The sequence below is a fragment of the Passer domesticus genome, unplaced genomic scaffold, assembly GCF_036417665.1.
Source record: "Passer domesticus isolate bPasDom1 unplaced genomic scaffold, bPasDom1.hap1 HAP1_SCAFFOLD_37, whole genome shotgun sequence".
Taxonomy (NCBI): domain Eukaryota; kingdom Metazoa; phylum Chordata; class Aves; order Passeriformes; family Passeridae; genus Passer; species Passer domesticus.
In genome coordinates, this window is record NW_026990149.1 from 2,937,704 (window position 1) to 2,957,629 (window position 19,926).

The 19,926-nt window shown below is 50.2% G+C and overlaps 1 protein-coding gene and 1 pseudogene across 1 annotated transcript; both read left to right on the forward strand.

Annotated features, from left to right (window-relative positions):
- The window catches only part of LOC135292575 (zinc finger protein 208-like), an 837,577-nt pseudogene that overhangs the window by 806,972 nt on the left and 10,679 nt on the right, over nucleotides 1–19,926 (forward strand).
- LOC135292485 (hydrocephalus-inducing protein-like) lies at nucleotides 1,893–15,503 on the forward strand. The gene is made up of 10 exons (XM_064406687.1): nucleotides 1,893–2,149; nucleotides 4,077–4,144; nucleotides 6,293–6,525; nucleotides 7,322–7,422; nucleotides 8,669–8,804; nucleotides 9,250–9,414; nucleotides 10,291–10,382; nucleotides 10,896–11,052; nucleotides 12,347–12,573; nucleotides 14,445–15,503. Exons 1-10 carry the CDS (start codon nucleotides 1,893–1,895, stop codon nucleotides 15,349–15,351), a joined length of 2,343 nt encoding a protein of 780 aa, XP_064262757.1. The 3' UTR covers nucleotides 15,352–15,503.

The following is a 19,926-nucleotide window of genomic DNA, read 5'->3' on the forward strand; positions in this document are numbered from 1 at the left end:
TCTGGGTTCCTGAACCCAGCACAGCCCTGACAGTGCAGGGAGAGGTTTTCATGCCATGCCTTTGCCAGCATTTCCTCAAAGGCCAGAGAGCTGCAGAGCAGAGCAGCTTCAGTGAACAAGCACTAAGCCCCTGCAGGCCCCTGGCCTCCAGGATGGCTTCACTGGACATGGATCCATCATCAGGTGGCAGGAGCTGGGTTAGAAATGTGCTCCCTGAGCCTGGATCAGCTCCCACTGGCCAGACAGCACCAGAGCAGAGGTGGCTGAGCCCCACTGAGCCCAGGCTGTTGGTAGAAGGAGCAGCCTTGGCCAGCAGCTGCTTCTCTCCCTGTGTGGGAGCTGTCACCTTGCAGCTCTCAGTCTGTGGAAACAGCTCCAGTGTCTCACCACCCTCACAGGAAAAAATGTCATCCCTAATATCTAACCTAAATTTCCTTTCTTTCAATTTCTACCCATGACTCCTTGGCCTGCCACTCCAGGACCCCAGAGATGTTTGAAACTCAGCAAACTGGTGGCTCCCATTGGAAACCAGCCCGAGGAATGGGTTAGGAATTAGAAGTCAGCCCCAAGGGATATCTGCTGAGGGAAGAGAAGGGTCCATATCTTCTCCTGCAGCATCAGGAGCTGGTAGCATCCAGCTCAGAGTCAGGGACTAGCGCTGAGGCAGCCTGGAAAAGACAGTGTGACAGAGGGAATGCTTGTACTGAAATGGACATCTCTCCCCAGGCCGTGAGAGCAGGCTGCCCCTGCAGCTCAGAGGGGAAGGCCAAGGACCCTTGGTTGAGCTCAGCTGTGACACTCTGGAGCTTGGGGACATTTTTGTCAACACCCCCCATGTCTGTGAGGTGAGCAGCAGGGCTGGGGATGGATGCTGATGGCTCCTGAGGCAGCAGCAAGCCTGGTGGAGCTGTGGAATTCCTGCCAAGCTGGGCAGTTGTGAGCAGGGAATATTTGATGTGCTGGTCCAGTCTGGGGGGTCAGAAAGGTGTGTCTGTTGTTCATGAAGGCCCAGCCCCTGCTTTTGGGCAGCCTTCCTTAGGGATCAGCTGGGAGGCTTCCTGCAAAACAAGCCCTTGGCAGGTGGCAGTGCCAGACACAAGGCACCTTTGGACTGGGCTCTGCAGAAGCAGCTGGAACCAACTGGCTGCCTTTGAGCTTCAGTCCACTGCCAACAGCTTCCAGTCAAGGGTCTCCTGCTCATTCCTGGAAGTCCCAGGAAAGCCTTGGGAGTTCTGTCCCTTGCTGGCAGTCACTCACTTCAGCCTTGGTGCATCTCTGGCTCTGGAAAGAGAAAAGTGGTCCTGGGAATAAAGAAAAGGATTTTTCTTCCTCTTTGCTTCCCCCACAATAATGCTAAGCTTGCAAAAAAACCACAAGAGAGCAACTGAAAAGAGGTAGAAAATGAGGCACTACATCAGGGCAGACACTTTCAAAAGCTTGGCTGGGGAAGAGAAAGACACCTTGAGTTTTCTCTACCAAAAGATGGTGCTGTCTGTACATTTTGATGCTGATGCCTCATTACCAATGTCTTCTTTCCACGGTGTAGGAAAAGGTGAATGAGTGGATGGTGCTGTTGGAGCTGTGCTGGCTGGGGCAGCAGCAGCTCAGTGCTGATTCACTAGGCAGCTGCAATCACCCCACGTTGCTCTCAGGGCCAGGTCTCCATGAGCTGGGTGATGCTGCCCAGAGGTGCACTGCTCTGTGTCCATGGGATAAGCCCAGGGTGACTGCAGGTCTGTGCAGCTGCCACTGCTTTGCATGAAAACCCAAAGGCAGAACTTGTCCTCTTGTATCTTTTGACTTCTGCCTTTCAGCAGCACAAAGCATCTTCTGCCTTTCCTGGCTGTTCATTGCATCCTTAGACAATAGCTCCCAAGAAGGGAAGATTCCACATGGATTTCCACTTGGCTTTCTTGCTGCTGCAGGTGAACCTGATCAACCAAGGAGCTCTTGATGCTCCCTTCAGCTGCATCCCTTCAGCCACAAAGGTGGGCTTGGGCTTCAAGTTGGCACCTCAGGAGGGCATCATTGCAGCACGTGGGAGCCAGACTCTCCAGATCTCCTTCAGTGCCACCGTGTTGGGGAGGTTTGAGGAAGAATTCCGGTTCAGTGTGGCTGGATCTCCTACGCCTGCCATCCTGACCATCAAGTAAGGACCCTGGGAGCTTGGTGGGCACATCTGGAGCTGTCTCTGGGACATGCCCCAGCTGCCTCCTGTTGGGGTGGAGCAGAGAGAAAAGGTGTTTGCTGAGGTCTTCATCTCTGCTCTGATGCTGGCATTGCTTTAGTGGGAGGATGCCTCCTGCCCTGTGTGGTACCTGGAGCTGGAATGACTCCTCCCTGCAGGGATCTCCCTCTGCCCTGGGCCATGGCAGGCAGTGGGATGGATCAGCTTTGGGCAGCAGCTGCTCTGGGATGTCCCAGCTGAACAAGGTGCAGGGCCCCCAGGGCTTTGGAGATGGGCCAGCCTGGGGCATTCTGCAGCAGCAGCAGTGCTTTTAAAAACTTCTGTCAATAATCCATGCCAGATGGGCAGCAGCAGCCTCACCTCACCTCTCATGGCCATGCTGTGGGGCACAAGCCGTGCTCCCAGCTGCTGTGCCCAGAGTGCTCTGGTGCCTCCTGTGCACAGCCAGGCAAGGGCTGATGTGGGAGTCAGGGAACTGTGCAGCAGGAACTGTGCCAAGGACTTGGGCATCATCCCCTAGGCTGGTGCCATGGCAAGAGATCATCCTGGCCCAGCACAAGGGACAAGGGGTGATGATAGGGGAGGCAGAGCTCAGTGCTCAGCACCACAGTAGCACGAGGCCTTGTCCCTGCCAGCCTGAGCCTTGTGCTGCTAGGATAATGCAGTGGGAGCAGGAGAGCTGATGCTGGCTGCTCTGCAGCTTTGGAACTAGGCTGCTGCTCTTGGGAGGCACTGGGGCAAGGCAGTGAAGAAATGAAAGCAATCTGCACTGGATTATAGCAGTAAGATAAGGGAGATGGATGAAAAAGAACAAGGAAGTTATTACTTTGCAAGAACAAAGTGGTGAGTAGGTCTGCCCCCAGTGGAGAAAGAATGATGATGGCTTTGTTTTTGGAGGAAAAGTGCTGCTTTTTTATTTTGGAGATCAAGAGGGAACCTTCCACCATCCAATAATTGATTCTCCTCTGTCCCTCCCCTAAACTGGTGATGGGATGTTTGTGCATCAGCAGCTTTCTCCTTGAGCAAGGGCAGGTGTCTCTTGTTGAGATGTGTGGAGCAGAGCCAGGGGCAGTGCTGTGAATCCAACAGAAGGCACAGGTCACTGGGCCTGGATTTTTAACCACAAGGCAGAGTGGGCATGGATTGGCATCAGCCATGAAATCAACTGGGGAGTGTTGTGCAGCTTCAAGTGCTGCTTTCAGTGGGTGTTGGTGACTTTTGCAGTGTGTCTGCTGAGTTCAAGGACAGGTGAGGTGCTGTGCTAGATTCAGGACCCCCTTGTTTGGTTGTTGAAGCTGTTGCTCTTGGCTGTGCCAGCTGGTGCACTGCTGACAAGCTGGTCCTTTCCTCTAGGATTCATCTGTGCCCTGTGTAGAAGTGTTGCTGCTCTTTTCAGAGGATGTTTGGGGCTGCCCTGGGTTCATGGCTCAGAACTGTGTCTGTAATGATGGTGTGGGTCAAACTCTGCTGAGAAAGCTCCTCCATGGGAACAGCAGTTCCAGCTAAGAAGTAGCAAAGCAGGAACCTGTGGCTGGCAGGGCTGGTTACAGAAGTTTGTGGGGACACCTTGATGTCCATCCCATTGCAGATGGGGAAAGTGAGGCCCGGAGCCATGTCTGGCTGTGTGTTCAGGGTCCTTCATGGGACCAGCAGCATCCCGGGGGCTTTTCCTGCCTGCCCTGTGCCCAGAGCCCATCAGTGGCTGTTGGCTGCTGGCCACTTGGCTTTAGCTGCCTCCTGTGCCCAGGGGCACTGTGCTGAGCACATGGTGTGTGCTGGTTTGAAAGGCACGGTGCCCTGACACCAGGTTGGTGCCCCCGAGCCACGCCAGCCGGAGCTTTGCAATTCCTTGAACCAAGGCATTTCCTGCTCTGTCCTCGCCATGCAGGGGCAGCGTCACTGGACCGAGTTTGCACTTCGACCTCCCTGAGCTCGACTTCGGGGACATCTCCTTTGGTGAGTGCTGCCTGGGCTGGGACACAGCGGGAGGGATCTGTGCCTTCCGAGAGAAAAGCATCCCTCCCTCCTGCTCTGCCCCAGCAGCCTCTTCAGGGTGGGAACTGCAGGGCTGCTGGTGCCGCAGGGAGCATTTGGCCATTGTCAGATCAAACAGAAGCAAGGCATAGAAAGTCAGGATTTTCTGGTGTCTCTGTCCTGCTTGAAAAGACAGATGTCTGCCAAGGAAGGCGGGGATCTTCCTGGAATGGAAAGATGAGCCCCTCCCTCCAAATGATGATACTTTGAAATGACAGGGCTCCCGGGCAAAACTGTGGGAAAAGGAATAACAGTTCTTTCCTAGACTATATCAGGAGAGCCCAGAGAACAAGAGCAGACGTTTGCCAGCTGCCAAGTCCCGTTTTTGTCCTTTGGTGCAGTGAGGATCCCAGCAGGAGAAGCTGTGGGCTCTGGCAGGGCAGTGATCCCCTGCCATCCGGCAGCGGCAGGGAAGGAGGGAAGGAGGGAAATGCTCCTTTTGCAAAGGGACAGAGGGCAGGGGGATGTGGGCAGTGCCTCAGAGCAGCAGGCAGCAGCGGGGAAGGCAGGCAGGGTGGGTGCCAGGCTGAGCTGCAGCCAGGGCAGTGCCGGGGCCAAGCACACAACCTCCCGCAGCAGCACGCGGCCGAGCTCCCATCCCCGAGCGGGAGGAAGGGAAGCTCCGCTCCCTGCCCAGCCTCAGCTCCCACTGCACAGCGCCCACGGCATCACGCCACAGCTGCCAAAAACCCCCAAGGGAAAAGCCCACCCCCAGGGCCAAAACCCCCAAAACCCCTATCCCCCTTCCCAGACCAAGGGGAGCATTCACTACCAAGCCAAAACCCAGAACAAGGAAGGTCATGGACTTTTTAAGGAAACTACTTGCCTTTCCTGAGCTGCTTCTGTCCCACCCTGCATCACCATGGAGGCACTTGTCAAGTTGCCTTTTTGAAGAAATGAAACAAGAAAGGCAAGAGATGGAACTATGGTTCTGAACCAGGAGATTGATCCTGCTGGATCTGCTTTCATTCCTAAGGTCTCTTCAGCTGAAGGCAGCTATTGTATCTTTGCTTCTTTGGAACTGTTGACTGTTGTCTGCATGCGGTGAGCTCAGTCTCATTGGAGGTTTTGCCATCTGTGTTTGTCCTTGTTGTGCCTCTCTTGCCCCCCTGCTGGAGTCACTGCTGGAGCTGGCAGTGCTCACTGGGATGGGCACAGAGAAACTCTGGGTTGCAGCTGCAGTTGTTTTTTCTCCCCATCTGTGTTCCAGTGCCTCTTGGTGAGCAGGCCCAGGGAGAAGTCTCCTCCCCAAAGAGCTGGCCAGCCCAGCCAGATGTCCACTGCAGAGCAGCTTGTGGCTGCTCTCCAGGCTCTGCAGGACATCCCCACCATGAGTAGCTACATCTCTGGCTTTCCAGCATGGAAAGCAAATCCCAGAGCTCCAGTGGGGTAAAGCCTTGCAGACAGCAATCCCAGTGAGCAGCATGGGTGTGATGTCCCCGTTTGTTGGGTGAGGTGGGACCTGGTTCCTCATTGCCAATCTCCAAGCAAGGCTTGGGTGTGCCCCCAGTTGAGTGGGCTCTGAGCTGTCTCGTGCTCAGTCTGTTTGGCCCAAACCAAGAGATGCCTTTAGGATCCTGCAGAGAGAAGCTGCATTGGGCTGCTTTGCCTCACGTTCTAGTTCCTGATTCCATCCTCACTTTCTTTTGCTGTAGCTTCTTCTCAATGCTGACTCACTGTTTATCTATCTTGAAAAGGGTGGGAGTGTTGGCAGGCTGAACAGGGAATTTGACACCTTGAATTCTCAGAGGAAATGCTCGGTCTGGGTGCACACTCATCACTGGGAGATCACTGGTGCTGGTTTGGGGCAGGTGAGGCAGCTCCTCCCCATCGCCAAGAGAGAAACTTGCAGTGTTCAGCAGGGCTAGGAGTGGGCATTTTCAAGGCTGCAGTCTGCAATCTGTGTCAAAGGGAACTGAGTGACGATTCATTCCTCATGCAGCTTCTGGGTGAGCTGTAGTTCAGATAATCCAGAGCTAAACTCCAGTGCCACTTTCATTGTGCCAGGCCATTCCCAGCAGGAGTCAGGCCACAATGGGAGCCTCAATGGATGTTGGTGTCCTTTCCTAGGCTTTCCCTACACCCAGCGCTGCCGGCTCACTAACAGCTCCCCGGTGCCCGTGACGTTCCAGCTCCGCATGTCGTTCGATGGCACGCAGCCGGCTGTGGACAGCGTGGATCAGATCCGCTGCCACAGTGACCCAGCCTGGAGGAAGGGCGTTCACTTGTATGTGGAGCCCCGGGAGTTTACCATCACTCCCAGCCAAGGGACCATCCTGCCCCAGGGACACCAGGACATCCAGGTACGGGCAGAGTGCAGCCAGAGACGCTTCAGCACCAGGGCTGCAGCTGCACTGGAGCGTGGGAGGGCTTTAGCTCTGCTGCCAGCTTTGAGCATGGTGTGAGTGAGAGATCTGCACTGCTCTGAGGCCTCTGCTAGCTGCCTTACTCGGGATGTTCCTCAAGGAGCACTGTTTTCTTTCCAAAATCATTTGCTGAGGTCACATACCATATGGTCAAGGCCAGAAGTCACTCTTGGGTTCTTGAGAGCCATTTATTTGATTGCAAGTGGGCAGAGCAAGGATGAGGGCAAAAGGTGGCTGTTAGAGAGATGTCATTGTAGAAAGCAGTTAGCTTTTCTTCTTGGTCTGATTTCCCCTCTCCTGGGGAGCAGAAGGATTTGTGTTCACTGCAGGAATCTCCAGTGGGGACAAAAATCTCTGCAGCCATGAACTGCCCAGCACCTGCTGGGCCACACTTTGCCCTCATTTCCTGCTGTAAAGCTGAACTCATTGTGTTCAAGTCAGATTTCTTCTGCTTTTATGTCATTGTAGTCAGATGAGAAATTGGGCCTTAATTTGAATACAGTGGTTCATAGAGCTTTAGTCTAATGTTTTAATGTAGCTGAGCTATGCCCTGATAGCAAGGTGTGTTTAAGACATCTGCTATTGCCAGAAGGCTTTTGTTGCTTTGAGACTGTGCTCTACACATGGAGCAGCAGCAGAATTAAGACAAAATCTTCCCTCAAGGGCTAGAGGATATCACACGTGGATAATGAGCTTTTGTAAGGAAGAATTTCCTGTTCTTCTCTTCCACCAGGTGACCCTGTGTTCCAACTCGGTGATGGAGTTCTACAGGAAAATGCTGGTGGATCTGGAGGGTTTTGGCAAGGGAGTGGCATCACTGGTCATCACAGCCAGGTACCAGCCCTTCCCTGGCCTCCCCCAGCCCCTGCCTTGCCCAGGCTTTGCTGGCTGCAGCTGCCAAGGAGAAGTGCTGGTTCATGAGCTCATGTTGTGCCAGCTGGGCATGAGAAGAGCAGAGCTTGGACAGCAGCCTGTGGTGAAAAGCAGCCCTGCTCCCAGCCCAGCAGGGTCCTGGGCCCTTTTCTGAAGGCACCAGGAATGAGATCATTTCTTGGCCTGGCTTTTGGTGCTTGAGGTGGAACAAATTTCCCCAGGGCCTCCTCTCCTTCTTGCTGCAAGAGGTGGAGTTGTGCTGGGTGCGAGCACCGTGCATTGGTTTGGGACACAGCAAGCAGCCTGCTGAGAGCCAGGCTCTGGTTCTGTTCATGAGGGCACGTGGCAGGGGGGAAGTGGCTGCCAGCAAGAGTGCTGAGGGCAAGGTCTCAGGAGGGGAAAGCAGCCCTTGGTGTGGCAGCTCAGCTCTAGATTTTCTCCTTCCCTCTGCTTCCCACTCTGAGCTTGAATGTTCTCAGCGTTGAGAGCAAAAGTGGTTGTTGCTGCAGCAGAATTCCATCCTGCTGTGCTGCTGTGGGTGTCAGTGGAATGCCAGGAGGGATGCAGTTCCCTGGGGCTGTTCCCTCTCCCAGGCAGAGCCATCCAGGCAGTGCCTGGGCTGCCATTTTGTCAAGCAGGTGGGCTGGGGACAGTCAGTGCCTGGAGCTGTGGAGGGAAGGAGCCAGGGAGCTGTAGGGCCTGGGAGGGGCTGATCAGCCACTCTGGAGGGCAGCTGGTGTCTCGTGCCCTCCAAGGCTGGGGCAAGCAGCTGAGTTCCCAGGCAGGGCAACAGCACCATGGCAGAGAAGGGAGTCATTTTTCCTGGGACACTGGAGTTGTGTGTTCCTTGAGCATTAGTGAGCTCTGATCCTTGTTGGGAAGGCTCCCCCAGAGCTCATGGGTCACTGGGAGTGTTACAGGAGTCCTTGCAAGCCTTCCTGGGGAAAGGAGGGGCTGAGGCAGCTGTGGGACAAAGTGCTCTGCCTGGGGCACTTGGCAGCCTCTGGCTGCTGCCTCTCAGGGTTTGCCCCTCCTTGACAAGACCTGTTGGAGTGGGAAGACGTAGAAGGCAATTTATCACTGCAGGGCTGTTCAATGCCCATTTGACAGTGACCAATGTGTTATGCTCTGTTTTACAATCTTTGCGGGTAAATGTTCTCCATTCTCTCAGTATCTCTGATTCCCCTGGGCTCATCTCTTTGTCCAGATGTCTTGTTCCTAAGCTGCAAGTGTCCCCCCACGTGCTGCAGTATGATGAGTGCCTCCTGAAGGTGCCCTACGAGAAGAAGTTCCTGATTAGGAATCCCAGCCACCTGCCTGGCTGCTACGGGCTTATTGAACAGGTTTGGCATCCCATCCACCTCCCCCTCTCAAATATTATTGAGGAGCTTATTGGGGGAAAAAGGGTTTGGACGTGACCTTGTTGGTTTCTATTCAGTCTTAAAGATCTGCTGAGAACAGGATCCTACCCGAATGTAAACTTGAGGATGCAGTTTAACCTGCTGAGGGAACAGTTGATGTTCTAGTCTTCAGGGTGTTTTCTTGTGGGAGATCTTAGAGGGCTGTGAAAGCTGCTGCATCCACAGACAGCAGTGCCTGTGCTGGCAGTCTCCTGGCAGGATCCCCTGGGAATGCTAAGCCTACAATTCTTGCATCTTGTTTGTGCCTTTTACCTTTGTCCTGGGCATTTTTAAACACGTGTGTCAGTTGCTGTTGCGGTGGATGTTAGGGAGTGTAAAGTTTCTTCAGAGGTGCCTCTGAAGCTGCATTTCATTGTGTCTCTTGCAGAAATGCAAGGAGGACTCTGCTGTGCTCTACTCCAGCCCCAAGCCCTGTGGGATTGTCCAGCCTCACAGCACTGCAGAGATCCCAGTGCTGGTGGAAGTGCAGGCGCTGGGCGCGCATCGCACCAATGTTCTCATCGGCGTGTTCGGGGATGAGAGAAACCCACTGGTGAGTGCAGGGGAGGTGTGTGCCTCTGTGCAGCTGCTCCTGGCAGGCTGCAAAGGGCACAGGGATTCTGCCGGGGAAAACAGGCACAGGCTGCTGTGGAGAAGGCCAGGAGGGATGGGTGGCACAAACAGCTCGTGCCTCACGGGTGGTAATCTCAGTGTCTGGCACAGAACGTCGTTGGTCTGAGCTGGAATCCAGGGTCACTTTAGTGCATTACTCTTGAAAATGCTGTTAACTTTGGAAACATCTGTTTGAAAATGGCATCTCTCTGAGCACAAAAGAGGATGTCAGAAGACTTCTGGGAACCTTGAGCTTTCTGTAAAAAAAAGGAAGGCTGGCATTTCAAGAGTGGTTGCAAGGATTGAAACTTAGATTAAAACATAAGGAAATGACAATGGCAAATTCCCTGAATGGCACCAAACATCTGAACCTGGGCCATTATGGCACTGCATGTAAATCAGTGAACAGGAAGGACAGGCAATGCAGGCTGTGCCAGGGAGCCTGAAGTTTGACAGAACAGTTTCTTTCAACTCTGAGGCTGCTTACCTTAAAGAGGAGGGTTTCTCCCCACCAGAGGAACCAGTTGTTTAACTGTCAGCCTGGCCATAACTAGAGACTTCTTGCAAAGCTTTTACCTTTGGGCCAATCCTTTGTAGTTTGAAAGGTTCTCTTACCTTGATCCTTTTAAATTTGGAGGTGAACATGTAATTATCTTTTTCTTTTTTCCCAAAAGCCCAGCATTTCAGCTGGAGAGTGGTAGCTGTCCCTAAAGAAATACCTTGAGCAGGGATGAGCTGTTTAAGGTTTTTTAGTTTTCCCTGTTGTGGTTTGTTTGGGTTTTTTTTAAAAATCTTTCTTGCCTGCTTCCTGGGACAGAGAAAAAAGTTATGGAGCTCTGGACGGCTGGCAGAAACCTCCCCAAGCCCAAGGCTGATGGAGTCTGGCAGGATCCCAGCACTACAGCCGATGTATGTATGTCTGTATGCATGGGGAATGCCACCTGAGTCCCCTGGGAGTGTTGGAAAATGTCAGCCAAGCCCCCAGCAGTGTCAGGGAAACATTCCTGATAAATACCTGCTGGAGCTGCAGAGTTTCTGGCGTTGGGCCCTGGGGGGGCTGTGCTGGCTGTGCTGGCTGTGTCTGCCCCTGGATGTCTCAAATCTGCCCTTTTTGCTTGCCTTCTCTGTCTTTTGCTCTCCCACTGTGCTTTTTGCATGCCCACAAGGTGTTCATCCCTGTCCTCTGCAGTTCCTCAGTGCAAGCAGTTGCAGCTGCTGCAGCAGCTCAGTGTCATTCCTGGGCTGCCTTTAGAGCAGACCTGCTCCAGCCTGGATTAGGAAGGGCTGGATCAAAGCATTTCTCAGTTCAAGGTGCCAGCAGCCAGCCAGGGGCTGCATCCTGACCAGGAGCTGCTGGTGCAGGTGTCCCTCCCTCCCTCCCTCCCACTGCAGGTCTCTGTTCACAGTTATCTTCTTTTCCAGAGATGAGCTTCACCCACCTAAATTCAATCCCCAGCCACCAAAGGAGATGAGAACATGTTTGGATTGCCCAGCGTCTCGATGGAGGCACTTCAAGGCTGGAAAGCAGGAGACAGCCCTGACTGAAGAGCAGGATTTGACCCAGTCTTCAGGAGCAGAGGTAGATTTTCTTGTACACCTACTGCTTGTGCTGCCTCCTTAGCCTGCCACCAGCAAGTCATGCTCCTGCTGAGCTCCCTTTTTGCTGCCCTGCTGTCCTGTGCCCTGACAGTGGCTGGGCAGCAGGGCCAGTGGCTGGACATGGGGGGAGTGGCAGGGAGAAATAGGAGAGTTTTCCTTGGAGAAGCTCACTCAGATCCTACAGGCCTGTGTTGAGTGTGGCATTTTTTGCCTTGTTGCCTTCCCAATGCAAGATGAGGCTTTTATCTGCATCATGATGGGAAGAGCTGCAGCTTCCTTGCCACAGCAAGCTGGGATGAGTCCTGATCTCCATGTGCCCTCTTCCCAGCCCAGCCAGACTCCCTGTTTGCAGGTCTCTGCTGTCACCCGAGAGCTGCTCTTGCACTGCTGGCCCTGAAGCTGTCTTACAAACTGAGACTTGGCAAAGTGGCTGTCTCTTCCTGCAGGCGTAGGGAATGGCTTGTTTTTCAGGTGCCACCACAAGCTCCTGCAAACCCTCACCTCCCAGCAGGCCTGGAGGGATTCAGGTGCTGCGTGGACGCACCGCACACTGCCCTGGAAGCGGAGAAGGGAAGAGGGAATCTGTCTCCCTTGCACACTGTCAGTGTGGCAAGCAGGGCTGGAGCTGCCAGTGCCACTGGTGGCCCTGAGCATTGGCCACAGAGGGGCCTCCCATCCCTGCAGGCCCAGCACAAAGTGCTGCTGGAGCAGCTGGTTGTTGGAGAGGTCGTGCAGGACACGTTGTGGGGCTGCCCAAGGACGCTGTGCAGCACCTATGGAGGGCACTGCTCCCCCTGCAACTCCTCAGGTGGTCCAGAGGAAGGTTTTGCAGGAGCTTTTGCTGTAGCACCTTGAGGAAGCAGCATTTAAATCAGAGAGAGAGGGGAAGAGCCTCAGGAGTCAGATGAGCTGGGCTGGGAGTCCTTTGCTCAGCTCCAAGAGCTCTCACTCTGAGTCTCCTCCTTTTCTAAAAGCAGTAAGTTTTGAAACTTTTTCAAGGCAAGTTGTGCATCAGAGAGAATTTCTAGTGCCAGGAGACATCCCAGTTCACTTTCATGTCATGTACTCATGAATGCATTGACCCGTGAGGATGGGAGAAGATTTTCCCCATGGTCCCTGCACTGGTCAGTGGCATGGATGCAGGATGAGATCAGGGTGATTCTGGCAGTGTTTGGGGAATAGGCCCCTCTGGCTGCAGCTGCACTTTGCTCCAAGGTGCTCTTCTGCATCCATTTCCATGCTCAACAGCTCCATCTCTCCTGTCTTCCATGCAGGCTTCCAGTATCCTGCCAGTGTCAGGTGTGCTGCAGCCAGGAGAGAGCCAGCAGGTCTCCTTGCCCTTCTCTGGCCACCTCAACAGCATCTCCAGTGCCACGGCGCTGTGCCACGTGGAGGGAGGCCCCAGCTCCGAGGTGCTGGTGCCCGGGGAGGCCTCACGTGTCAGCTGCTCCCCGAGCCCCCAGGAGATCAACTGTGGCTCTGGGGCACCTCTCAGGGAGAGGTGAGTAAGCCTGCCATGGGTTCCTGCTCTCCATGGGTTACTGTCCCTGCAGGGCTTCCCTGCTCCAAGGACTCTGAGCTCAGAGGTGCTGCATAGCAAAGGCCAGAAGCAGCACAGGGATGGCCACTCTTAGCTCCCTGGCTCCCAAGAGAGGAAGCACCTTCTTCTGTTGGGACAGAGCATCTTCTTCTCTAGTTTAGTGGTGAGCCCTCCTGGCTCAGATGCTGCCTTCAGGGAGCTGGGCTCTGGCCCTGCCTTGGCACTGCCTCTAGAGGTGTCTTTAGCTCCATGGTGTTGAGTCACATCTTCTTCATCATCTCCCTTCTTCACCAAAACAGTGGGATTGTGGTGTGGGCAGGCATGGGGCACACACCAAACCTTGGTTTGGGTGCTGGTGCTGCCACAGATGAAGTCCTTGCAGTGCTGATCTTCCAGGGTTCTCCTGATGGTGGGACAGCAGCCATAAAAGCTCCTGTCCTTGGGGCTCCCCTTCAGCTGCAGCAGTGGGCAAGCACAGGAGAAGCTCTGCTCCAGCAAGGCAGCCCAGCTCAGGACACACAGGCAAAGTGTGAGCTGGGAGTGGGGGCTGCTTAAAGCAAGCCTGTGCATCAGGACTTCCTTCAGGCCAGGCTGAAGTTGGTTTCATGGGGAGGAGAGGGACGAGGCTGCTTCAGATGGTTTCCATGGCAGACAGCACCAGCTGGCTTGGTCACAGCTGGCTTCCAGCAGGAAATCTGGCTGACAAGAGCCTGTCTTGCAGGAGAGCAGTTCCTCCAGCCTTTGCTTTCTGACTGATAGGACTATTCTCATTTAGGATCAGGCTATGAGTCATTAATACCGAGGCTCATGGACAGAGACTCTCTAACTCATTAAAGTTAGAAAGTGGTATGTTTATTAACCCCGGTTGGCAGCACCAGAGTCGTCCCTACAAGGCGTGACCGTGCTGTACAAGGTTCTTTGCCCTCTCTTTATTTCCCAGGATCTTACATACAATACATGTGCACAACCCCAGCACTTCCCCTCCCTGCTCTGTATTAAAATGAGGTCATTAGTCCTTCACACCTGTGCAATTCTTCTCTGGAATTGGGTTGGTGGTCTCCAATTGGGTCAGTGGTCTTAAGGGATGAAGTCAGGAATGTCTTCATCAGGTCTCTGTGACCCTCTGGCACCATCCAAGGTCCCCTGCTTAGTGACTGATTGACATAAAGCCCAGGTGCTAACCATTGTTCTACGGGTTTCAGTATGTTCTTCTAACAGTTCACTTACTCCACTTCCTTCTATCAAGAAGCTCATCATGGTAAATAATATAACAATCAGCTCTGGCTTAAGCATCTAATCATCATTAACCTATGGTCTACCTGTCTAACTGACATCCTGATCAATGTGAATTGCTTCTAAGCCTCAGGTGAAATCTGAACTCTTTAAATTCTTGCTTCAGCTCTGCCCAGGGAGAAGGGAGCTGAATGAGCTGAGTAAGAATTGCAGGAGAGATCAGCAGACGTTGGCACTCTGTGCTCTGCTTGAAACTGGGAAGTCAAGAGACAAAGGGCGTTTTCAGGCACAGCGCAGAGAGCTGGTGGATCAGCCTTTGGCAGTGGGCTGGAGGTGTCTGGCTGTGCCTGGAGAGGGAGCTTGCACAGTCAAGCCCTTCTGATGGCAAGGCTCAGGTTTGGCTGGTCCTGGAGGTGCCCTTCCACCACTGCCCTCCCTTGGGATGTTCCCAACCTCTGTGGGTTGAGGAGAATTCACGGAAATGGTCTGGCGCTGCTGCCTGGCCTCAGGGTCAAGGAATGAAGTGCAGGGCCAGCCAGGACGAGTGAGCCCAAGGTTCTGGTGGTGACTCTCAGCCATGTTTTCTGTTTTGTCTGCAGAAGGGAGCTGAAGCGGCTGTCTCCAAAGCTTGAGGAGGAGGCAAAAGCCTTGGAGGAGGAAGAGAGGCAGAAAGAGAAAGAGAAGCAGAAGAAAGAAAAGAAGGGTGTCTCTGTGGGGAAGGAACCTCCAAAAGCAGAGAAGGGGAAAACCAAACCCCCAGAGAAGAAGGAAAGCAAGGCCCCAGAGAACAAGGACACCAAAATCCCACCAAGGGAGGAAATCAAAGAACCAGAGAAGATGGAAAACAAACTTCCAGAAAAGAAAAACAAACATCCAGAAAAGAAAGAAACCAGATTCCCAGAGAGGAAGGAAAGCAAGGCCCCAGAGAAAAAGAACACAAAAGCATTAGAGAGGAAGGAAACTAAATTCCCTGAGAAGAAGGAAACCAAAGCCCCAGAGAGGACGGAAAGCAAACTCCCAGAAAAGAAATACAAACCTCCAGAAAAGAAGGAAACCAAATTCCCAGAGAGGAAGGAAAGCAAGGCCCCAGTGAAGAAGGACACCAAAGCATTAGAGAGGAAGGAAACCAAATTCCCAGAGAAGAAGGAAAACAAACTCCCAGAAAATAAATACAAACTTCCAGAAACAAGGGAAACCAAATTCCCAGAGAGGAAGGAAACCAAAGTCCCGGAGATGAAGGAAATCAAAAGCCCAAAGAAGGAAAGCAAAGCCACAGAGAAGAAGGAAATGAAAAGCCCAGAGAAGAAGGAAAGCAAAGCCCTAGTAAAGAGGGAAATCAGAATTCTAAAGAAGGAAACCAAATCTCCAGAGAAGAGAAGCAAACCTCCAGAAAAGAAGGAAACCAAATTCCCAGAGAGGAAGGAAATCAAAATCCCAGAGAAGGAAATCAAAGCACCAAAAAAGAAGGAACCCAAAGCCCCAAAGAAGGGGGAAGCCAAAGCCTGAAAGAAGGGAGGAACCAAAATCCCAGAGAACCCAGCTGAGCTGGAGAAGAACTCTTTATTTTATTCACACAACTTATTTTATACAGTTTGCCAAACCTAATGTGCAACTTTAGGTAGTTAATCGATTTCTTATTACTAGTTATGCCAGTTATTCTGTTGGATAATAAAATATATTTTACTTGTGCATCAAATCTCTCTGTTGTATTCTTTGTATTGTTACCTATTCTCTTCACTGATTCTCATGGGACAAATCCCTTGTTCTTGCAGGTGCATTTGTTTTTCACCCTCAGATCAGATTGTTCACCAAGTCTCATTCTCAAAATAACTTCACATGGGAACTTGTGACTGCTTAGCTGCACTTAGAAGAGATGACAGGCCAGCTGTTAATATAGCAGAACAAGGCCTGATTTCATAAGGCCTTTCTTTTATCATTATTCTACCTGTCTCTGACATCTCCCCCTTTTTGTTCATTTTAAAAAGGCTCCTATGTTCTGATGTTGAAACAGCTCGCTCTTGGGAGGGTATGATCTCATGAAGGTTATCACTGGTTATCTGTTAGATGTGGGATAAGATACATAAAAGACCAATTCCAATCAACAAAACTTATCCAATTCTGTCAAGTCATTGACACAGGGTTTTGCAGCATGAGCAAACAAAAGAATAATGTCCAATGTCTCTTAGGGAAATGGAAAGAAATGACCATTGTTTCCAATTAGCTGAGAAGTAGGAGAAGGTCCATTAGCTGGAAATGTTGATCTTGGACATCACTGAATGTCCTCCTGGGAGCAGGAACAGGGAAGAACTGAAGAAGGTTTGGAGGAGCACTGTCCCATGATGATGCCATGAGGCTTTTGTTGGCCAATTGCCTCTGTCAGTTTCCAGGCACAGCTGTGTCTTGGCAGTCCTACTCCTGTTCCTGTTCTGGCCACAAAGGCTGCAAGGGGATGAGGTTATTTCTCTTTCCACTGGCCTTCATTTCTTCAGAGCTGATCAGTATCTGATGGAATGAACAGGTGACTGCTTTGAGCTGTTGGTGATAAAACACAGGCATCTCTTCTCCTGAAGTTAATGAATCAATTAGGCTTCCCTGTGGACACTCGATTGGGATTTAGATGGGATGACCTTTTTTCCAAGTTTCTAATGTAAATATTGCATGATTCAAAATGTTAGTCGTCCAAATTTCTCATGTACATATTGCATTATTTGAATGTTCTTAAGGCATTCATTCCTCTTCTTTTTTGTTTTTTAAGAATGAGATGCATGTCTTTTGTTATGAGTATGAAGAAACAGCGTAGTAAAATAATACACATAGTAGACAAGAAACTTAGAGCAATTAGGAATAATTTAGATACAACAATCAGGAATATTTCAAATAGCAGACAAAACTAACAACATAGGTGGAATGAAATAAATAGAAATCTCTGAAATAATGTACCATCATCCCAGAGTCTGCAAACAGCTGACAAACCTCGCTTCAGTGGGGACTTGGATAATTATTTCCAGATCATAATTCCCAAGCTCCCTTTAAAAATAGTTCAACTGTCATGTACAGACGGTGAAATTGCAAAGTCAAAGCAACTCCAATCTAGTTTTGATGCAGAAAACATCTGGGTCTGTTGGCAATGTCCTGTCCAGGTAGAGCTAAGGCCTGGCCACCACCCAAGCTCTAAGTGGGAGAGAATTCCCTAAATGTAATTTTAAACAAGGCTCCTAAGACTAGCACTTAGGAGTAAAGGTCTAGGGGTGAAAGACTGATGAATCATCCAATAGCCGTCTCCTCCAAAATCTCCTCAGCATGGAGATGCTTTAAACACAGCAAACTGTTGGAGTGGTTCTGTAATAACAATTGGGACTGCATCTGATTGCTTAGAGTAGATGTCACAATACCATCAGTTTAGAGAAGACTTCTGACAAAGCTGAGATATCATTTCCTGGAACTCTGAAAAATACTTGAAAATCATGAGGCAGCACTAGGTCAAACCATGGAGCCCCAGTGCAGAGCCCAGCTAGAGGGGTAGTCTGGTCTAAGAGATACATGAGTAGCTAGAGAACAAAAGAAGGATCATGAAATGACACGTGTCTTGTAGATAATTACACCAAAAGATGGTAAAACATATGAAAAGCTGGCTATAAAAACAGGAATAGAAACATGAATGTATTTATGACAGAAAAAATGCAACAAAGGAAACACTGAACAGCTCACTCATAAAATTTATGATATCTCAGATTAAATAACACTCAAACCTGATATAAATTCCTTTCGACATCAATAGAGCTTAACAAGATGAACTCAATAAAACCCAGTCCTAAAAGGATTTCAAATTAATAAACATAATTTCATTATCACCTTAGTAGAACAAAAAGCACACTCAAGAGAACTCAATGTTAATTACTATTAATACCGAACATAACTGGATCCATAAAAAGCTGGAATAGATCATTGCTGAAATGACGTAAAACTGAATCTTAACATTTATAAAATCTACCAAAATTTACTTAATAAAACTTAGCCTTATTCAAGAAGGTAACTGAGCGTTACAATATTTGGCCTTAATTTAAGAGAATTCAAATGAACATTCTTAAAAGTTATAGATATGACATGATGTAACTCAGTCTAAGGTTATTAACACAAAAAGACAACTTAAAGGTGAACAAGCTGTAAGTGAAATAACAGCATGATGGTCTGCTGGAGGGATTAAAGTTGTAACAAGCATATTAGACTTAGAAGTAAATCAGTTATGAGTAAAACCCATGGTAACTGCAAATTCCATGGAAACAGAAATTCAGTAAGACTTTTCAAAGTGCAGGGTTACTGGGAAATAAATAAAATAATGTGCAATTTAGCATATTGCTGAACAACCCAACAGCTTTTAGTGACAGTATCTGGCATCATTTTATATGGCAAATGTGTTAGCATTCTTGTTAAAGAGATCAGACCATGTTAAAATTTGATAGGTAATAAGGCGCTGCATTTACCGCTTTTCAATCTCTCCAGTAACTATAAAACTACATAAAACAATCAGAATTTAGTCAGAAACTAAAATAAACTTTTAAAAACCCTAGAGCACCACGTTTTCAAGGCACACAAACACAGCTCTGGGCCGGAGCGGGGCCTGTGCTGCCCACAGGGGAGAGGGAAGGCGCTGCCCACAGGGAAGCTATGGGGAGAACAGAGGCCATCTAAACTGCAATGACATAATTGTACACCAATAAAGCTTCTCTCAATATTCACACAGTATTCATCCCTTAATTGCCAGAGCCAATCATCTCATTTTCCATCTCCCAGCAGGGCCCTGCGGCCGTGAGTCCAGCCCGCCGGGGCTGGCCCGGCTCGGCTGCCACAGCCCTCCCGGGGCCGCTGCACCTCTGCTCCCCAAAACACTGCGGGGAAAAGAGCAGGGGAAAAGCAGCAACACACAACAAACCCTACAACCTGCACACAAAAGATAAACACAGAAGAGGCACAAGCTGCATTTTATTGCACATTCTGACAACAGTCACTGACTGAGAGTTGCATTTCCAAGGCCAAGATCTGTCTTTTGAGAAACCTCAAACTCAGAAATACCATTTTTACTAGATGTGTACAAGGCCAGGCCTCACTGGAGGCACAGCTTTTCTCGCAACTCTGCATCATCTTGAACTGAAAAAGAATTAAGCAGTGTGCTCATGAGTCTGGCATCTCAGCCAGAAAGGCCAGGTATTAGAGGGAAGAAGTCAGCCTACAAAATCTGATTATTTTTTCTCTTCCATTGGCCTGTCAATAATGATAATCAGAATATATTTCCACATGTTAACAAGAAGGTGTTTGTATTTACAGAAGCAGGAACATATCTATGAAGGCTTTTGAATTCTCTTCAAGGACAAGGACATTTGAACCAACAACCCTTTCTTAATAGAGAGGCCCAGTTTAACTTTTCACTGAAGATGTTAAACCCAAGGGCAGTTCATGCAATGCTGTCTTTACATGTCGCTGTAGAGACAGGCAAGACACCTATTTCTTCATGCACAACAGCCCATCTTTATTCTTCACAGTTCATATTTCTATGGTTTTCTGAAGGCATTGTGTTTCATTTTAATTGCTTAGTAACTTAGTGCAACTCAGTTCATTGGTTAGTAGTTGCTCATGTAGGTGTCAGTCAAAACCTTTCCTCTCTAACGCTGTTTCCATTCTTGTCTCCTGCATAGAAGATGTGGGTAGAAGTCTTTCCTCTCACAGGTGCAAATTCCTTTCTCACAGGAACTTGTCAGGCTAGCTGTTAGCTGTACTTAGCCCAAGCAGCAGGCCTGAGCCATCATTTTACAAGGGTAACAAGGCTCTTCTTTTATAGGGTTTACCTATATGCAACATTGACATACGATTCTTTCAATCTTAAAGAATCATCTTTAATTTCTTTCACGTGAATTTTGACCTTTGTAATATTTGTATATGGTAGATTTGGAGTTCAAATCTGTTTTGAATCATGCCTTCATAGAATCCCAGACTCATGGAATCATTCAGGCTGGGAAAGCTGTGTGAGACCATGGAGTCCCAGCTGTGCCCGATGCCCACCTTGTCCCTGAGGCGACTCCGGCGTTT